The sequence below is a fragment of the Pogonomyrmex barbatus genome, unplaced genomic scaffold (genome assembly GCF_055798465.1).
Source record: "Pogonomyrmex barbatus isolate J1 unplaced genomic scaffold, ASM5579846v1 scaffold13, whole genome shotgun sequence".
NCBI classification, from domain to species: domain Eukaryota; kingdom Metazoa; phylum Arthropoda; class Insecta; order Hymenoptera; family Formicidae; genus Pogonomyrmex; species Pogonomyrmex barbatus.
Genome location: NW_028297109.1, coordinates 7,437,003 through 7,451,018, shown reverse-complemented (window position 1 = coordinate 7,451,018; position 14,016 = coordinate 7,437,003). Strand labels below are relative to the sequence as shown.

At 35.6% G+C, this 14,016-nt stretch overlaps 4 protein-coding genes across 15 annotated transcripts in view; 2 read left to right on the top strand and 2 right to left on the bottom strand.

Moving 5' to 3' along the window:
• mu2 (mutator 2) overlaps nt 1–6,086 on the top strand; it is a 20,071-nt gene extending 13,985 nt beyond the window's left edge. For 2 of the 5 annotated variants that reach the window (XR_016138319.1, XR_016138320.1), the window contains exons 10-11: nt 143–215; nt 4,088–6,086. The gene's annotated coding sequence lies outside the window, so the exon portion shown is untranslated. Of the gene's footprint in view, nt 1–142; nt 3,088–4,087 lie in introns of all 5 variants that reach the window. The other 3 variants (XR_016138316.1, XR_016138317.1, XR_016138318.1) reach the window with 2 other exon arrangements.
• LOC105425570 (nuclear protein 1) lies at nt 905–2,803 on the bottom strand. The gene is made up of 2 exons (XM_089072580.1): nt 2,592–2,803; nt 905–1,759 (listed from the first exon to the last, which is right to left on the bottom strand). The coding sequence occupies exon 1, from the start codon at nt 2,801–2,803 to the stop codon at nt 2,594–2,596; it is 210 nt and encodes a 69-aa protein (XP_088928706.1). The 3' UTR covers nt 905–1,759; nt 2,592–2,593.
• On the bottom strand, nt 5,729–14,016 carry LOC105425571 (scoloptoxin SSD14). Of its 5 annotated transcripts, none has more exons than XM_089072559.1 (10): nt 13,134–13,554; nt 12,837–13,046; nt 8,879–9,115; nt 8,255–8,478; nt 7,982–8,174; nt 7,690–7,890; nt 7,377–7,626; nt 7,114–7,307; nt 6,797–7,037; nt 5,729–6,679 (listed from the first exon to the last, which is right to left on the bottom strand). In XM_089072559.1, the coding sequence occupies exons 1-10, from the start codon at nt 13,142–13,144 to the stop codon at nt 6,416–6,418; spliced, it is 2,025 nt and encodes a 674-aa protein (XP_088928685.1). In that variant the 5' UTR covers nt 13,145–13,554; the 3' UTR covers nt 5,729–6,415. The 5 variants fall into 5 exon arrangements, with proteins under 5 accessions (XP_088928685.1, XP_011634709.2, XP_088928686.1 ...); XM_011636407.3 differs by having other exon boundaries at nt 12,837–13,036; XM_089072560.1 differs by having other exon boundaries at nt 12,837–13,036; nt 13,130–13,553.
• The window catches only part of LOC105433940 (phytanoyl-CoA dioxygenase, peroxisomal-like), a 36,822-nt gene continuing 33,398 nt past the window's right edge, over nt 10,593–14,016 (top strand). The window contains exons 1-2 of one of the 4 annotated variants that reach the window (XM_089072574.1): nt 10,593–10,621; nt 10,832–10,868. The gene's annotated coding sequence lies outside the window, so the exon portion shown is untranslated. Of the gene's footprint in view, nt 10,869–14,016 lie in introns of all 4 variants that reach the window. The other 3 variants (XM_089072573.1, XM_089072575.1, XM_089072571.1) reach the window with 3 other exon arrangements.

The window sequence follows — 14,016 nt, the reverse complement described above, 5'->3', positions numbered from 1 at the left end:
ATTTTCTTGCTAATTTGAATTATTTTTTTTATTTAAGCGAAAATTTTGCAAATCTGATTTTATATTCATAATCAATGATTCAAAAAATTCCCATTTTGTCTTGTATTAAACTGTTTGTTACATAACATTATTCTGTTTCTAGCTATTAAGAAGGAAAATTGAAAGGATAATAAGTGTCCTTAAAACCGCTTATGGGCCAAAATGGAAAGACATAGGTAAAATATTTTTCATAGTTCTATATTTAATGCCAAATTTAATTCTAAGCTTATGGAATAAAATATTTTTGCTATTTCTATTTCATATCTGTAACTACATTAATTTCTTTTTTTAATTTTTATGACGATAATTTTATGATTCTAATATACATTTATATTAAAAATTTTCTGGGTAAATAAAGTATCATAAGAAATGCATTTTTTTATAATTGTTAAAAAATAACTGAAAAGAATAATGATAATCCTCCACATATGTCTGATCACTTTGTCACATGCGAATATTGCTTATGTAACTTATTTAGTGACGGATTAACGCCTAGGCAAACAAGGCCTGGAATGGCAAATTTGAAGGGAGTAAATTTGACGGCAAGTTTATGAAAACAGAAAATTTTCCAGTTTATCATGTTATACCTTTATAAAATATATTTATAAACGTTTATAAACGTTTGCACTAAGAAATGCGGGGGTATAAACCTTTATCCATTTTCCTTTTTACTAAATTTATGAATTAATAAAATCACTTGGAAGCGGCTGAATATCGATGCCTAGGGGTGGCAAAATGTTTAATCCACTGAATTTATTTATACAGGTACATGAATTATATGAAAACAAATGAACAAATGAAATTAAGATGTGATATAGATAATGAAGATAACAAATAAGGAAAAAAACAAGATGTACAGGCAAAATTGCATTCTCGTTAACTAGAAATTTTTATTTCGTAGTGTTTTCGATACAATCATATCTTTTTAATGCTTATACATCAATATAAGATAATAAACTAATTCCTCACGCAAAACTTGAGGAATATTACGCAATTCTAAACCAATATAATCGATCACAATATACGTGAGCAATCCATCGTGATTGAACATCGAACATTCTCGGTTTAATTTGAATCGATCAATCAGCCTTCCTTGTAGCTGTGTTTTGTAATATGTCGCGATACGAGTGGCTTGTTATGTTATGATGACATCGATAGCCAAATACACGATGTTTATCGATAATTGCTCGTTTCAATGACGATTGCTCACGTTACATGCGTGAAAAACGCACGCATAAAAAAAAAAGAAAGGCTTCAGTTAATGATTAAGTTATCATTTATTAGATCATAGATTTTTCGCGATCGAAGCAGAAGTTTAATCAACCATATCTTATCAACGAATTCAAATAAACACGCAAAAATTAATATAATATCACCATAATTATCTTACGCAAAATGAGAGAAAGGCAAAAAAAAGTATCATGCAAACTCCAGATTCACGAAATAAGCCGAAGTGCAACATACGTTACTTTATACTTTGATAAATAACGCAATCATCAGTGCCTTTGACATAAATGATGACGATGAAGCACGAGTTACCATGCCGATATTACGTTGAGTGAGAACCTACGACTAAATGCATTTTCGATAGTAAAAAAAAGAGAGAGAGGAGAGAAGAAATGTGTTTTTCTCTTATTCCGGTCGTCTTAGGTGGGGGCTAAGTCCTATGAGATGAGATCCAACTTGACGCCGGCTCACGAGAATAGGAACGTGCCGTAATCTGAAATGAAAATTGAATTATAATTGCGGGGACGGACATTGGGGACAGGAGACATGAGAGGCCCTTTCTCAAAGGGTATCGTGCGAAATGGGAATATTGCGCGTTACGCAATGCGAGAGAAAGATAAATAAACACGTCGTACGTCGTGTGAGTCATCGCGCGTAAAGACAGTCGGCGCCGATAGCGAAAGTAAGACGCAATATCGCGGCAATATCGAATACAAGGTGTATACGCGCGAGAATCTGCGCGATAATTCGCGATGGACAAACGAGGCGTCAGATGGCGAGACTCGACTCGCAAAACGAGTTTTGGAAGCCGAGGAACGGCGAATGCGAAAGAAAAGACGAACCCGACGAAGCACGAATAAGAACGAACGAGCACGATCATGTTATTTACATTTTTCCATTATAATCTTTCCAAAACGGTTCAATAAAACAGATTTAAAATTTGACAGGATGGACAGAATATTAAAGTTAATTAATCTATTTTCCAGTTTATTTCGAAATTAATCGAAACAAAAATTGCAAATTATTCCTTATCACTCTTGAAAGGTTGCCGCAACTACAACTACAATCGAGATACCTGCGTGAAGATATTCAAATTCGAAATGGGTTTAAAATAAACTTCACGTAAGTACGCATATAAGACGTGAAGTGAACGCAGATGTGTGAATCTCGCACGGAAATGTCGTCACGAATCTCGTCACGCGATAAAGAGAAAAAAATCGCGTCGTTTCTGCTCGTAAACAAAAGCAACTCGATTATTCGTAGAGATAACCGAGGACCGCGAATGCTCGGAGTAGAGGATTGATTCGCGACGCGAGAGATCTCACCTCTACTCCTTGCTCTTGCTGATCTGCCGTTTGTTGTGCTCGGTATTCATCAGCTTGGTGAGGATCTTTCTGGAATGGCCGCTTGGGTCGAAATGATTGGTATGTGCTACGGCCTCACGTTTGCTCCTCTGCTTGCCGCCGTGGGCGGTGAATATGTGCTTGTCGTAGTCGTAGTTGAAGTGCTCGTACTCGTCAACGTGCGCCTCGGACATAGTTTACGGGGATTCGATTCTCTCGGGGTCGTTTATGAAAAATATGAAAGTAGAGTCGCCTCGCGACGCAGACTGCGCAAAATGTATACGCCTTGTGAAACGCCTTGTAAGAACGTGTTCCGACCGTGAAGATCGATTCGATACTGCTCGCGCGGCGTTCGCCGACCCGAGTTTATATACGTCGACCCGGCTCACGCGCGCATGCGCGGTTCGCGCGATTCGACGCGTATCGAGGTTCTCTTCATCGGCGACGGCCTCTCGGCACGGCGACTTCTGCAAATACGGTACGAATTTAATATGCAATGATTTTTCTCATTAATTCCGGAAAGAGAAAAAGGAACGTGCGCGCGGCTTTACTTGCTACTTTTTTTGTCCAATTACGTGATATCAATGCGTCGTACAATGGTAACCTTCATCCGTGCCGATAATGTCGTATCGAGAAAGTCCCATTTCGATCAGACTTCTTCGCAAAATTATGCAATTCCTGTGGAGACTTATGATCAATCTATATTCGATAGATCGAGGGAAACAAATCGCGAAACAAACAAAGTTTATGACGCAATGTGATAACTAATCGAGACTGGACACGTCAATAAAATTTTCACATATACATTTATACATTTTAGATGCTTCTTCGAACGAAGCGACAAGCACGAATTCTCAAGGACAAGAGTAATCAGATAGATAGAACATTGTACCGTAGGAAGTGGGAACATATGTTGTATTGTTATACAGCCAGTCGTCGAAGTCTGTAAATTATGTACTCAGCTGTATTTTCCAAAGTTATAGTAACTTTAACTCCGAATAATTTATTCAGCGACTCACTCTTCAAGTAATGTTTATATTATTTTTTAACATAGGCAGATTATATATACTTTGTTGTTTAATCACATCAGATCAGATCATCATAATAAATTATATAATTAGAAGTTTTTTATGAGTCTAAATTAAATTAATCGGAGATTGATCGAAGATATGCTTATTTTGCACTTATTTCAAAATAATATAACGATATAAACAACAGAGATAATTTCTATCTATAGATATTGTTATCTGTGTATTAAGTACAAACCGAAAACCTAAATAAAATAATTTAGCGTGCGATGAGTCATCAGACATTATTGCTCAGAACGTAATCGAATATTCGGCAATCGAGCCGGGCTATCGACAGCATAATTTAAAACGGTCGCGACTTCTTATAACCATGATTTCCGTCGTAAACAAGATCTTCACGTTCCCGTTGCACCCAGCAATCATTACTCACGTGGTTAATCTATGTTCCAGGCACACGTGACCTAGAAAATTCCAACACGTAAGCTTCTCCGACATCCAAGTGCATTGCCTCCTACAAGTTCTATGGATTGTGCAGCGCTGATACAACTGCACAACAGTGCACTGCCTTCAACAAAGTGCATTTGATTTCCGAAGAGAAAAGTTTTATATTCAGGACTGCACTTCGACTTATCTCAGAAAAATCCTTGAAGAATCGCATTGGCAATTCTGTTGATCTGCGTTAAGTTGAAAACATTTGCGAGAATGAAACGAATAGAAAGGAACGAAAACACGCAATTAGTTGCACATGCGTATTTGAGGAATCGACATTTACGACATTTATATATTATCGATAGGAAAAGCGCGTGTCAGCTCGTTTTCTAATCATTCATAAAAATAAGGCGTGAACTCGCAATTCACCTTGTGCAGCGAGACGCTCATAACGAGGACATAAACAGTTCGAGAAATATTTTGTTGTTACATTCACCGAGCGGGATATGAATATCACTCGGCGTTGTGTGAAGAAAGCGATATCACACATTGACCCACACACAAGATCGAACTTGCTTCTACGACACACGATGCGAAATTATCGAAGCGTAAAAGGTTCGTCACAACGAAATTTCTAGATTATAGAATATTGTATTTCTCGAATCACCTTATTTTAGATCACGCGATTACAATAACTTTTTTGTTTTACATGCGAATTTTTTTTAGTAAGATTTTTTGCTGACATTAGTGAGTTGAATAACATCGCGATGAGAACAATAAAATTAATAAATAATATTCTTCGTACCCCGACATTTTATGAAAAATATTTTGATACGTTTGCAGAATCCATAACATGACATATTCATCGCTGCGCGCGTGTTTTTGCAGTGAAATATAATATTTATTCAAGCAGGTATCGTCGGTATCTGTTAATTAATGATATAAACAGATGTTTTATATTTGGATATTTATGTTCTTATTCGATATTCTCATATAATGTTGTCTCGTTCCTCATTAAATGTCACGCATGCGAATCTGGCATCTGGTTTATATTCACAAGAGTGAATTCTTTCATTCACGGCGCAGTTTCGTCAAGGTCGAGTAGTGATACGAACGATGAATTATCTCGACTAGGCATGGAATACGTGCTCGTTCTCGTGCACTTCTCGCCGACATGAGGTGACGTTTAATTATAGCTTGTAGAAAACGTTATCGCAGCTAAGTCAGCGGATGACAAAGTCCGCGGCTCTTCCTTTCTTCTTTGTTTTTTCAACGTTTTACGAAAATGCCGTGCGAAGAAAATTGTCTATCATATTCGAAGGACGGCGATGATCAGACGAAAGGAAATCGGGCGCAGGTACATAGTACCGTTAATCGATTTCCTGATAAGACGTTAGCATTAATCGACTCCGGTCTGTTCTCAAACTGGCGACTAAATCGCGAATCCTCCTTTGACGGCTTCGAGAACAGGTTTCGCCGAGTTGTAGTAGGGGAATCGCGCTAAAGCAATGCTGTATATGAGCGACGCTCCCAAACGCCGCCTTTACATCGCAGAAAGCTCCATGACCCCAAGAAGACTAGAGGAAGGAGAAGCGCAGTGACGTACCAAGGATATGAAAAATAGTTCCTTCTTAGCAAAGTACTAGTCGTTAAAATAGTGCATTATTTCATGTAATAAAATTTGTTTTTATTAAATAAGAAAGTTATTAAAAAATTATAATAGAGAAACTTACTTAGGAATATCGCGGAATAAATATGTAGGAGTGCGACTGTGAAAATTAAAATGAAATATACAGTATGTGTTTTAAGCTACTTGGTAGCTTAAAACGGGAAACAAATCGCAGCAATGCCAATGTCAAGGCTTTACAAATACTATACAAATACTGTAAAAAACACGACAAAGCTAGGAAGTTTTCAATTAAGTGTCACATTCACGAAGCGTTGTACAGGCTGTGCTTTCGAATCTTACAAATATATATCAATCATATTACAAGGAATAAAATTCATCGATATTTCCGTATGTCGTTATACTTATGTCATTATACCTAGCTTACATACAAAAATAAATAAATATCTCGGAAGTTCAAGGGAAGATAAATTTGAGATAATGGATATCATTGGAAGGAAAAGCGATGTAAGGATAAGGTATGACGAGAAACGTGTAAAAGTTGTATTGAACGATAATATTGTGTCAATTTTTCAGACACAAACTCGCCAATAATGATAACAAGATCGATATCGTATCAATATTACAATAATCACGAAAAGATATTCGATGTTGTTTGAACAAGATTTTGTTGTTCGCAAAAGGTTTGCGTCACGAGGTGACGGCTGAATAAATCACGCGAATCAATCGATTCCGTAAACATCGCCGCCTTTGCGATAATCGGCGTTCGCGAAAATTGTGGAATTTTCGTAATGTATAACACAAACTACGCTGCCGCGATTTCTATAGCGTTTCACAGTATGTCCTAAACGTTTTAGACCATCGATCACCTGTTTAGGGACACCGTATTCGTAAGCCACCTTTGGCGGAAATAGCTGATGATGTATTCTTGCCGAATCTACGGCCTCTTTGACTGTCTGCCCCATCCAAAGTATTTTCGCAGTCACCTAAAAATAAGGAACACATACAATTTTCGTTTCCTGAGAAACTGTTGATTTATAAAATTTCTCAACACTGAATGCTAAACAGAAAGCGGGCTGTTGACTATTTAAGATGTTACTAACTTGGGACACTGCCGTTGTAATTTTCGTACCACCCGCGGCACCAATGACCATTTTGACGTCACCATGCTGATCGACAAGAATGGACGGCACCATGGACGACAACGGCTGCTTCTTTGGTGCAATGTAATTATTAGGACTTGGTGGCATACCGAAGTAGTTGAACTTTAACGGAATGCTGAAGTCATCCATGCCATTATTTAACAAAATGCCAGTTCTTTTGCTGACTATTCCGCTTCCAAAACTGTAAAATCGTTAGATGGAAGGAGTACAAGGATATTTCAAGCAAACGATGCAATTTTAGGTGGAAATTTGCTTACTAATAGTTAATGGTGCTGGTAATCGATACGGCATCGCCATTCTGCGCTAGCACCGATACGTGCGCGGTACCATGATCCTCAACACCAACATAATTAGAAGAACCATAGTGTCGTGGATCTTGCCACGTTTGCTCATCATCTATTTTCTCTCGAATCGCGCGTGCGAAGCTTTTCGATGTCAGATTTCTAATTATCTTTAAAGGAATTCAAATAATGAATAAGTTCTAATAGGATTATAAAGAGAAATTATTTCACGTATTTACTTCGGTCATATTGACGAAAGCTCCGTCACCGAGATTTGTCCTTAACGCGAACGCGTATTTGAACGTCTCTATCATTCTATGATACGTGAGGATCGTCGCATTAAAATCGGCTATACTGGCAGGTGTGAAACCATAATCGTCGAAGATGTTAAGAATAAACGAGAGAACGGCTCCACTACCGGGTAGTCCTGTAGTCAGAAGTTTTATCCCGCCCGAGAGATTCGTTTGTATCGGTTGATCCCACAAAACTCTAAAAATTAAAAAGATGTACACTTAAGAATATATATTTTGTAGCAGATGATTATTCGATTACCTGTATTCGTTAAGATCTTTCATCGTTATGATTCCTCCTTGTTCTCGCAAATCATCGACGAGAAGTCGTCCAATCGTCCCGTTGTAAAATTCAGTCGCATTTCTCTCAGCAATAATACACAACGTTTCGCAAAGCACGTGAGGTTTAATGACAGAGCCCGGCTTACGAAACTCGTTAGTTGTGGGATCGACAAACAGCTCCCTGTGAAAGATTGCAAAGAGAATATTACATACTCACACACTGTCGTAGTTTCATCATTCGTTATATGTGGTTTGTATTTACAAGTTCATACCTTAGAGTTGGATCGTTATAAATATTTTTCTTATTATATACAAGGCCGTCATATTGCACTGCTGTCAACACGTAGCCCTTTTCACAGAGCTCGATGCTCGGTTTGAACAAATCTGCCCATGGCAATCTACCGAATTTTTGATGAGCCTCCCAGTAACCGGCCAGTTCACCAGGCACAGCGACTGCCAGTGCGCCTGTCGATAAAAATTCAATATTAAGTATTTTTTTTTTCTAACGCACACGACATTTGTTTAGAAAATAACTATCTCTTTACCAAATGAAGACGCATTCGGAGATTTCCCATCGTACATCGTAAAATTCGCTGCCAAAGGTGCACGATCTCTGGCATTGAGAACAAAAGCCCGGCGCGTAGATCTTTGATAAATTGTCATCATAAATCCACCGCCGAAACCCAAACTTTGCATATTCACGAGTCCATTGCATATTAACGCAGCCAGCGCTGCATCCACCGCCGATCCGTTTCGTTCCAAGATCGATCTGAAAAAACATGATTTTTATCGAATCTCGTCGATTACTCTTGCGAATTAACCCTTTTGTTGCGGACATTATACAGGGTGTCAAAATTCGCGACTCAATATGTGTCTTCAAAAAATATATTTATGGAAAATCACTCACCAATTCGAGACGACTTGGCGATTTAGAATATACAAAAATAAAAATGTCAAAACAAAGGAATTATATTCATCAATATAAGGATCTGATGGTAAAATATTATTTTCCATAAATAGGCTTTTTACGTGAGGAACTTAAATTATTTGAACAACCCTGGTTCTGATACTGCATGCCACACGTGTAGTGAGCAACAAGTGCATCGGACAGGTGCATCGCGCCGCGGTGAAAGAATTAAAAAAAATTGACGTTTTTTTTTCACACTTACTTGCCGATAACAGCACATGGTGCTCCATCCGCACAAACAGCGCTGCGTCTGAAAGTTCTCAACTTACTCCACGATGGTGGTTGCAAGTTTTCTGGATCGGGTGGCACGAGAAACTCACCATTTCGCGAATCCGAAGCGCCGCTACGCGCGTACGCGATCAGACCGATGATTATGACGATTATCACTGCGGCCACAACGGCACCGATTATGATTACATGTTGTACACGAAATCGCGATCTAGAAAACAGCGATAATATACTGATAAAGATTGTATCAAAATTTGACTGATCAATTTTTATAAACATAAACAGTTTTGATGAAGAATAATCTCGTTATTTTTGCATTGTAATTTATCAAATCCGCTTTTAAGAATAACACCGATAATGACTTTATTTATTGTTTTTTTTCTCACTTTATCTCTCTGTATCGCTGAGACTTTATGCTGAGATCATTTAGCATGTATGTAACTTAATAGGCTAATAAATTAAGATTAACAGATTAAGAATTAATAATAATGCATATGCTTAATATAATTTTATTATTTTAATTTGAAGATACACTGATATAACTAATTTGACTATGTACTGTGATATTAACGTATATTGATTATCCTTTTTTTGCATGCATGATATGCAGAGAAAATTAGATTTTAATACTTTCAGTTTTTACTATGAAGTAGTCAAAACATATAAATCAGTAATAATATTACTGACCTGTCTAAAAATATGTTAATTTATTCTCTTAATTATTGATTTCTAATATAAACAAAATCGATAGAGTCATAATGCGTAGAGTGAATTGCATATATCGAGATGATGAGAATATTTTTGCATTAGAATTTTGCATTAGAATTTTTAAATAGTTAGATGCTATTAAGACTGTACATATCTAATAGACAATAAAGCTTGGCATAATTTTCTTTGGCATAATATTCTACACACTAATATATTTATATTTGCAAGTACACTATCGATAATGTAATATTATAAAAATAAATTTCTAATGTCTAATCTGGAAAAAGTTGATATGAAAATTAATAAAAACATTTATTAAATTTTATATAAATAAACGGCAGTAATCTGTTAAGAATGTATAATTTTATTTCCATATATGCAATTCTCTCAATTCAAAACTCTGCGCGTTATGAATGTATTTACGTATCGATTCTTTTTCGTTGTTTATATTAGAAATCAATATATTTTAATATATTATAATACATATTTATGCAATTGTAATTTTTTAATATTGGAAAGTACACACACACACACACACACACACACACAAACGCACATGCGCGCGAGAATCAGGAATAATATAAATGATGTGCAGATTATTGAATTTTAATTTTGCAACAAAGTAAGACTCTTTTTCTTCTTGAAATCTGTTTTTACCGTTATAAATTATAATTAAGCTTAAACATATTATTACAGGATCTTAAAAATAATTATTAAAAACCAATATGTGTAATTTATTTATAAATATATATATATCTAATATTCTAATTATTCTTTTAAAATGGAATATTCGAAACATGACAATCACGCCTGTTAAAAGTTATTTTATCATTTTATCATTGATAATATGTTTATATTTATCGTTATTTTATGTGTGTGTGTGTGTGTGTGTGTGTGTGTGTGTGTGTGTGTGTGTGTGTGTGTGTTTTATGTGTGCGTGTGTGAGAGAGAGAATATAAAGTCTATCATCTCCAGATTGCCGACTGTCAGTCAACGAGCGCAGTTGCAAGTGAGTTGACGTTTCATAGACGTTTCCTTATTTCTATTTTTTACAATCTATTTTTTACAATTCTGAGCTATCTAACAAGTTAATGTAATATATTACGTGATCTCGTAAGTGGCGCGTTCGAAAAATTTTTTTCGAAATTGCAATAAATTAGCAATTAAGGGCATTAGTCTCGAGATTCTTCAACAATTGCTAATTGTGTGCGAATTTCAGTTGCATCTATTGAAAACTCATCGTACTTAAACTTCAGGTCAGTCAATTATCCTACCTAAAATAAGATTTTTATTTAGATTCTAGATCTTAATTTTTAATCAAGATTTTTATTATTAATTTTATCATTAATTTAATTTGCATTATCTTATATTACAGAAACAAATATTATTTTCGAAAAGTTTTATTTGTCTCGATAAAATTTTATTTAGTACTCGTATTCATTCATTTTATTCTTATTTATTATTTATATAATTCGTATTTATTTGTATTTATTATTCATATAATTCGTCATTTATTTTTTGTATTATAACAGGAAAATATTTTTTAATATGATCCTATAAATGAATATATTATTAATAAAAAGATTATTTTTCTCCCAATAATAAAAATATATATTAAAATGTAACAAAAAAATGCAATATTCGATTAAAATATACTTAAATTTACATTTTGACTTATAATTTATGATTTTTTAATTATCATTTATTGCTAATAAAAATGTTTGATTTTTTTTTAAATATTATGCAAATACAAGAACATTATAATAATTTATTATCATTATTTTTTATCAATATTTATTGACGAAATTACAAATCATTTTCATCAGTTGTACTAAATCATTGTTATTCTCACGTATGCCAGCCAGATTATATAATAAATCATGCTTTTAAATATTTAATCTTTGAAACAAGAGATGTAGAATTTTAGATTTGAATTTATTGATGCTTGCTATTTCTATATTTCACTTTTATTTTTAAATGTTCTTACATTTATTTTAATTAAAATATTTTATCTTATTTCTATTCTTATTATCTATATAGATGAATAAATAAAATCCGAAATATTTAATCTATTATAAAATATTTAATTTAATACAATAATTTCTTTTTACTGTTTTTTATATTTTTAGATATTTTAAATTAGATGCTGATTAAATAAAAAAACTCGAGCAAATTAAACAAATCATTTTCAATGAATAAGTGTTCATTTTCAGTGTTGCGAATATTAAGTATGTTCTTTTTGGCTGAACTTTGTGCATTATTCATCTTTTCCTTTTTTTTTCTCTCTACATTGGAAAGAATATAAAGAAGATATTTACGATATAAAAAATTTAGTAAAAAAAAGGCCTATTAATAGTATCATTCAGGATCAATAAAACTGTTTGTCAATAGACAACAATAGGACAGATAAGAATTAGCGCTGTAAACGGTACGCAATTAACACTTTTTATCACAAAAAATTCACAACTTTTTATTACAAAGTCCAAACGTTTGGACTTAAGTGTAATTTTGTAATAAAAAGTTGTGAATTATTTGTAATAAAAAGTGTTAATTGCGCACTGTTTACAGCTCTTTCTTATCTTTCTTATCTTTCTTATTCTTATCTGCTCTATTGTTATAACATTAAGAATCACTTTGTTTGTTTGTGTTTGTTTGCATTCTTTTGCTTAATCTGAATCCGATTTTGAATAACTAATAAAATTGATATTATTGATATCAAATGAAGTATAAAAGAAATAAATAGGGGAAAAAAGTAATAAAATGTTTTTGTACTTATTATCATTAATTATATAACAATCACATCACCGGCAGAGTCAAAAGTATTTTACACTGCTGAAAATGACTTTTGCTTATTCTAATGCGCATTATATAATCTATAATGCGCATTATACACTATTTGAAACAGCTCTTAAACTTTTTGTTGCGCAATAAATTCATAAACAAAGAGAAATAAGCACAATGCGGCTGCGTGATAACATGATAAATAATATCTAGAGATCGGAAAATATGCTAGTGATCTACTATGCTGATCTAAGAACGTCGGGATTTCCCACGAATGTGAAATTGAAATCTAATATCTCCGTTTCGTTCTGAGGAAGCTTCTCTCGCTGGCGAACAAAACGAGGAAGAGGTCGCTTCCATCGCGGGGGGGAGGGAAGGGGGGAGGGGAGAAGTGTAAGAGAGAGACCGAGCTCCTATAATAATGCACGTATGACGTCACTCACTTGTCTATCTTAAATCTGTCGAGTACTCGTCTCGATCTATCGATATGCGACGAGTGCGAGCCGAGGAGCCAGGCGTTCCCGACATCCTCCGAATCGAGAAGCTGGCTCCTCTCGTAACCGGTGCACCGGCGCGCGTCATCGGCGCTGGTGTACACGGAACTCGTGCTGGACGAAGGCGAGGAAGCTCTCATGGTTTTTCTCTGCGAAAAGCTCCATTTATTAGTGGATAATAAATGGAGCCGCACGCCCGCTGCACGCTCCGTGCACGACGTTAATTCATAACATTGACTCACTCACTCGGAAGACATGCCGTTCGTTTTTCACCATCTACAACCGCGCTTCTCGGCCGGCGTGCGTCGAGAGATTCCACGCCATATCAGCGTTGTTAGCTCTACATCCTATAGTACAGTAACTGCTGTGCCGATTATTACAGAGGCAATGTCGAGAGTTGAGTCCTTGAGTTGGAGAACGCATGCGTGGAAGGAACTGCCCGTTCCTATAGACGAAATATGATAATTGCACCGATGATGGCGAGATAATAATCGCATGTTGCGGTTAAAAGATAGCTACACTTGCTGGCTCCCGTTAGAAAACATTGTTATATTTTAACGTAACGTTTTAAACGGAGAGCAGAATTGCGAATTGTAACAGCAAATGTATCAGCCGAGTAAGCAAAATCGATACGAGCCTGCGCGACGCGAGGCAGGCCACGAAGCGACAAAATAAACGCAAACCTCAAGTTGCATGGCTCAAGTTTCGAATGAAATTTATGAATGTCCGTGCGCAACTTTGAAAATTTTCGATAGCGCAACATGTCATACCTCCGTTCTTCCAGCAAGTCGAACGTACACGTTAAACTAGTCTTATCTGTCATTTTTCCAAATATAAAGAAAAGTATATAAAACTGCGAAAAACAATGCGAATATTCTATTCGCTTAACACTCGGTCGCACTTTCCGCTTAGCCGCGTGCGAGTGCGTTTTCCAGCAAATTTCCACCGGCACTTAAGTTTAATCGAATCAACGGACTATCTTGCACTCCCGAACGAACGTGTTGAAATTTTTCGATGACTCCACCAAGCGCGAAAAAATTCGCGGACGATGTCAGGCCACGTGAAAAGCCCGATGATGGACGGGATTTATTCATGAAGAATGAACGATGAACGACGAAGCTGGAGATCG

Excerpts from the sequence above, each read along its gene's own strand:
- LOC105425570 (XM_089072580.1), bottom strand. The coding sequence starts at position 2,803 with ATGTCCGAGGCGCACGTTGACGAGTACGAGCACTTCAACTACGACTAC.
- LOC105425571 (XM_011636407.3), bottom strand. The coding sequence starts at position 13,163 with ATGGTGAAAAACGAACGGCATGTCTTCCGA. Across the intron at positions 13,037-13,133 it reads ACGAACGGCATGTCTTCCGA|AGAAAAACCATGAGAGCTTC; the intron begins GTGAGTGAGTCA and ends AGCTTTTCGCAG. Across the intron at positions 6,680-6,796 it reads TTACAACGGCAGTGTCCCAA|GTGACTGCGAAAATACTTTG; the intron begins GTTAGTAACATC and ends CCTTATTTTTAG.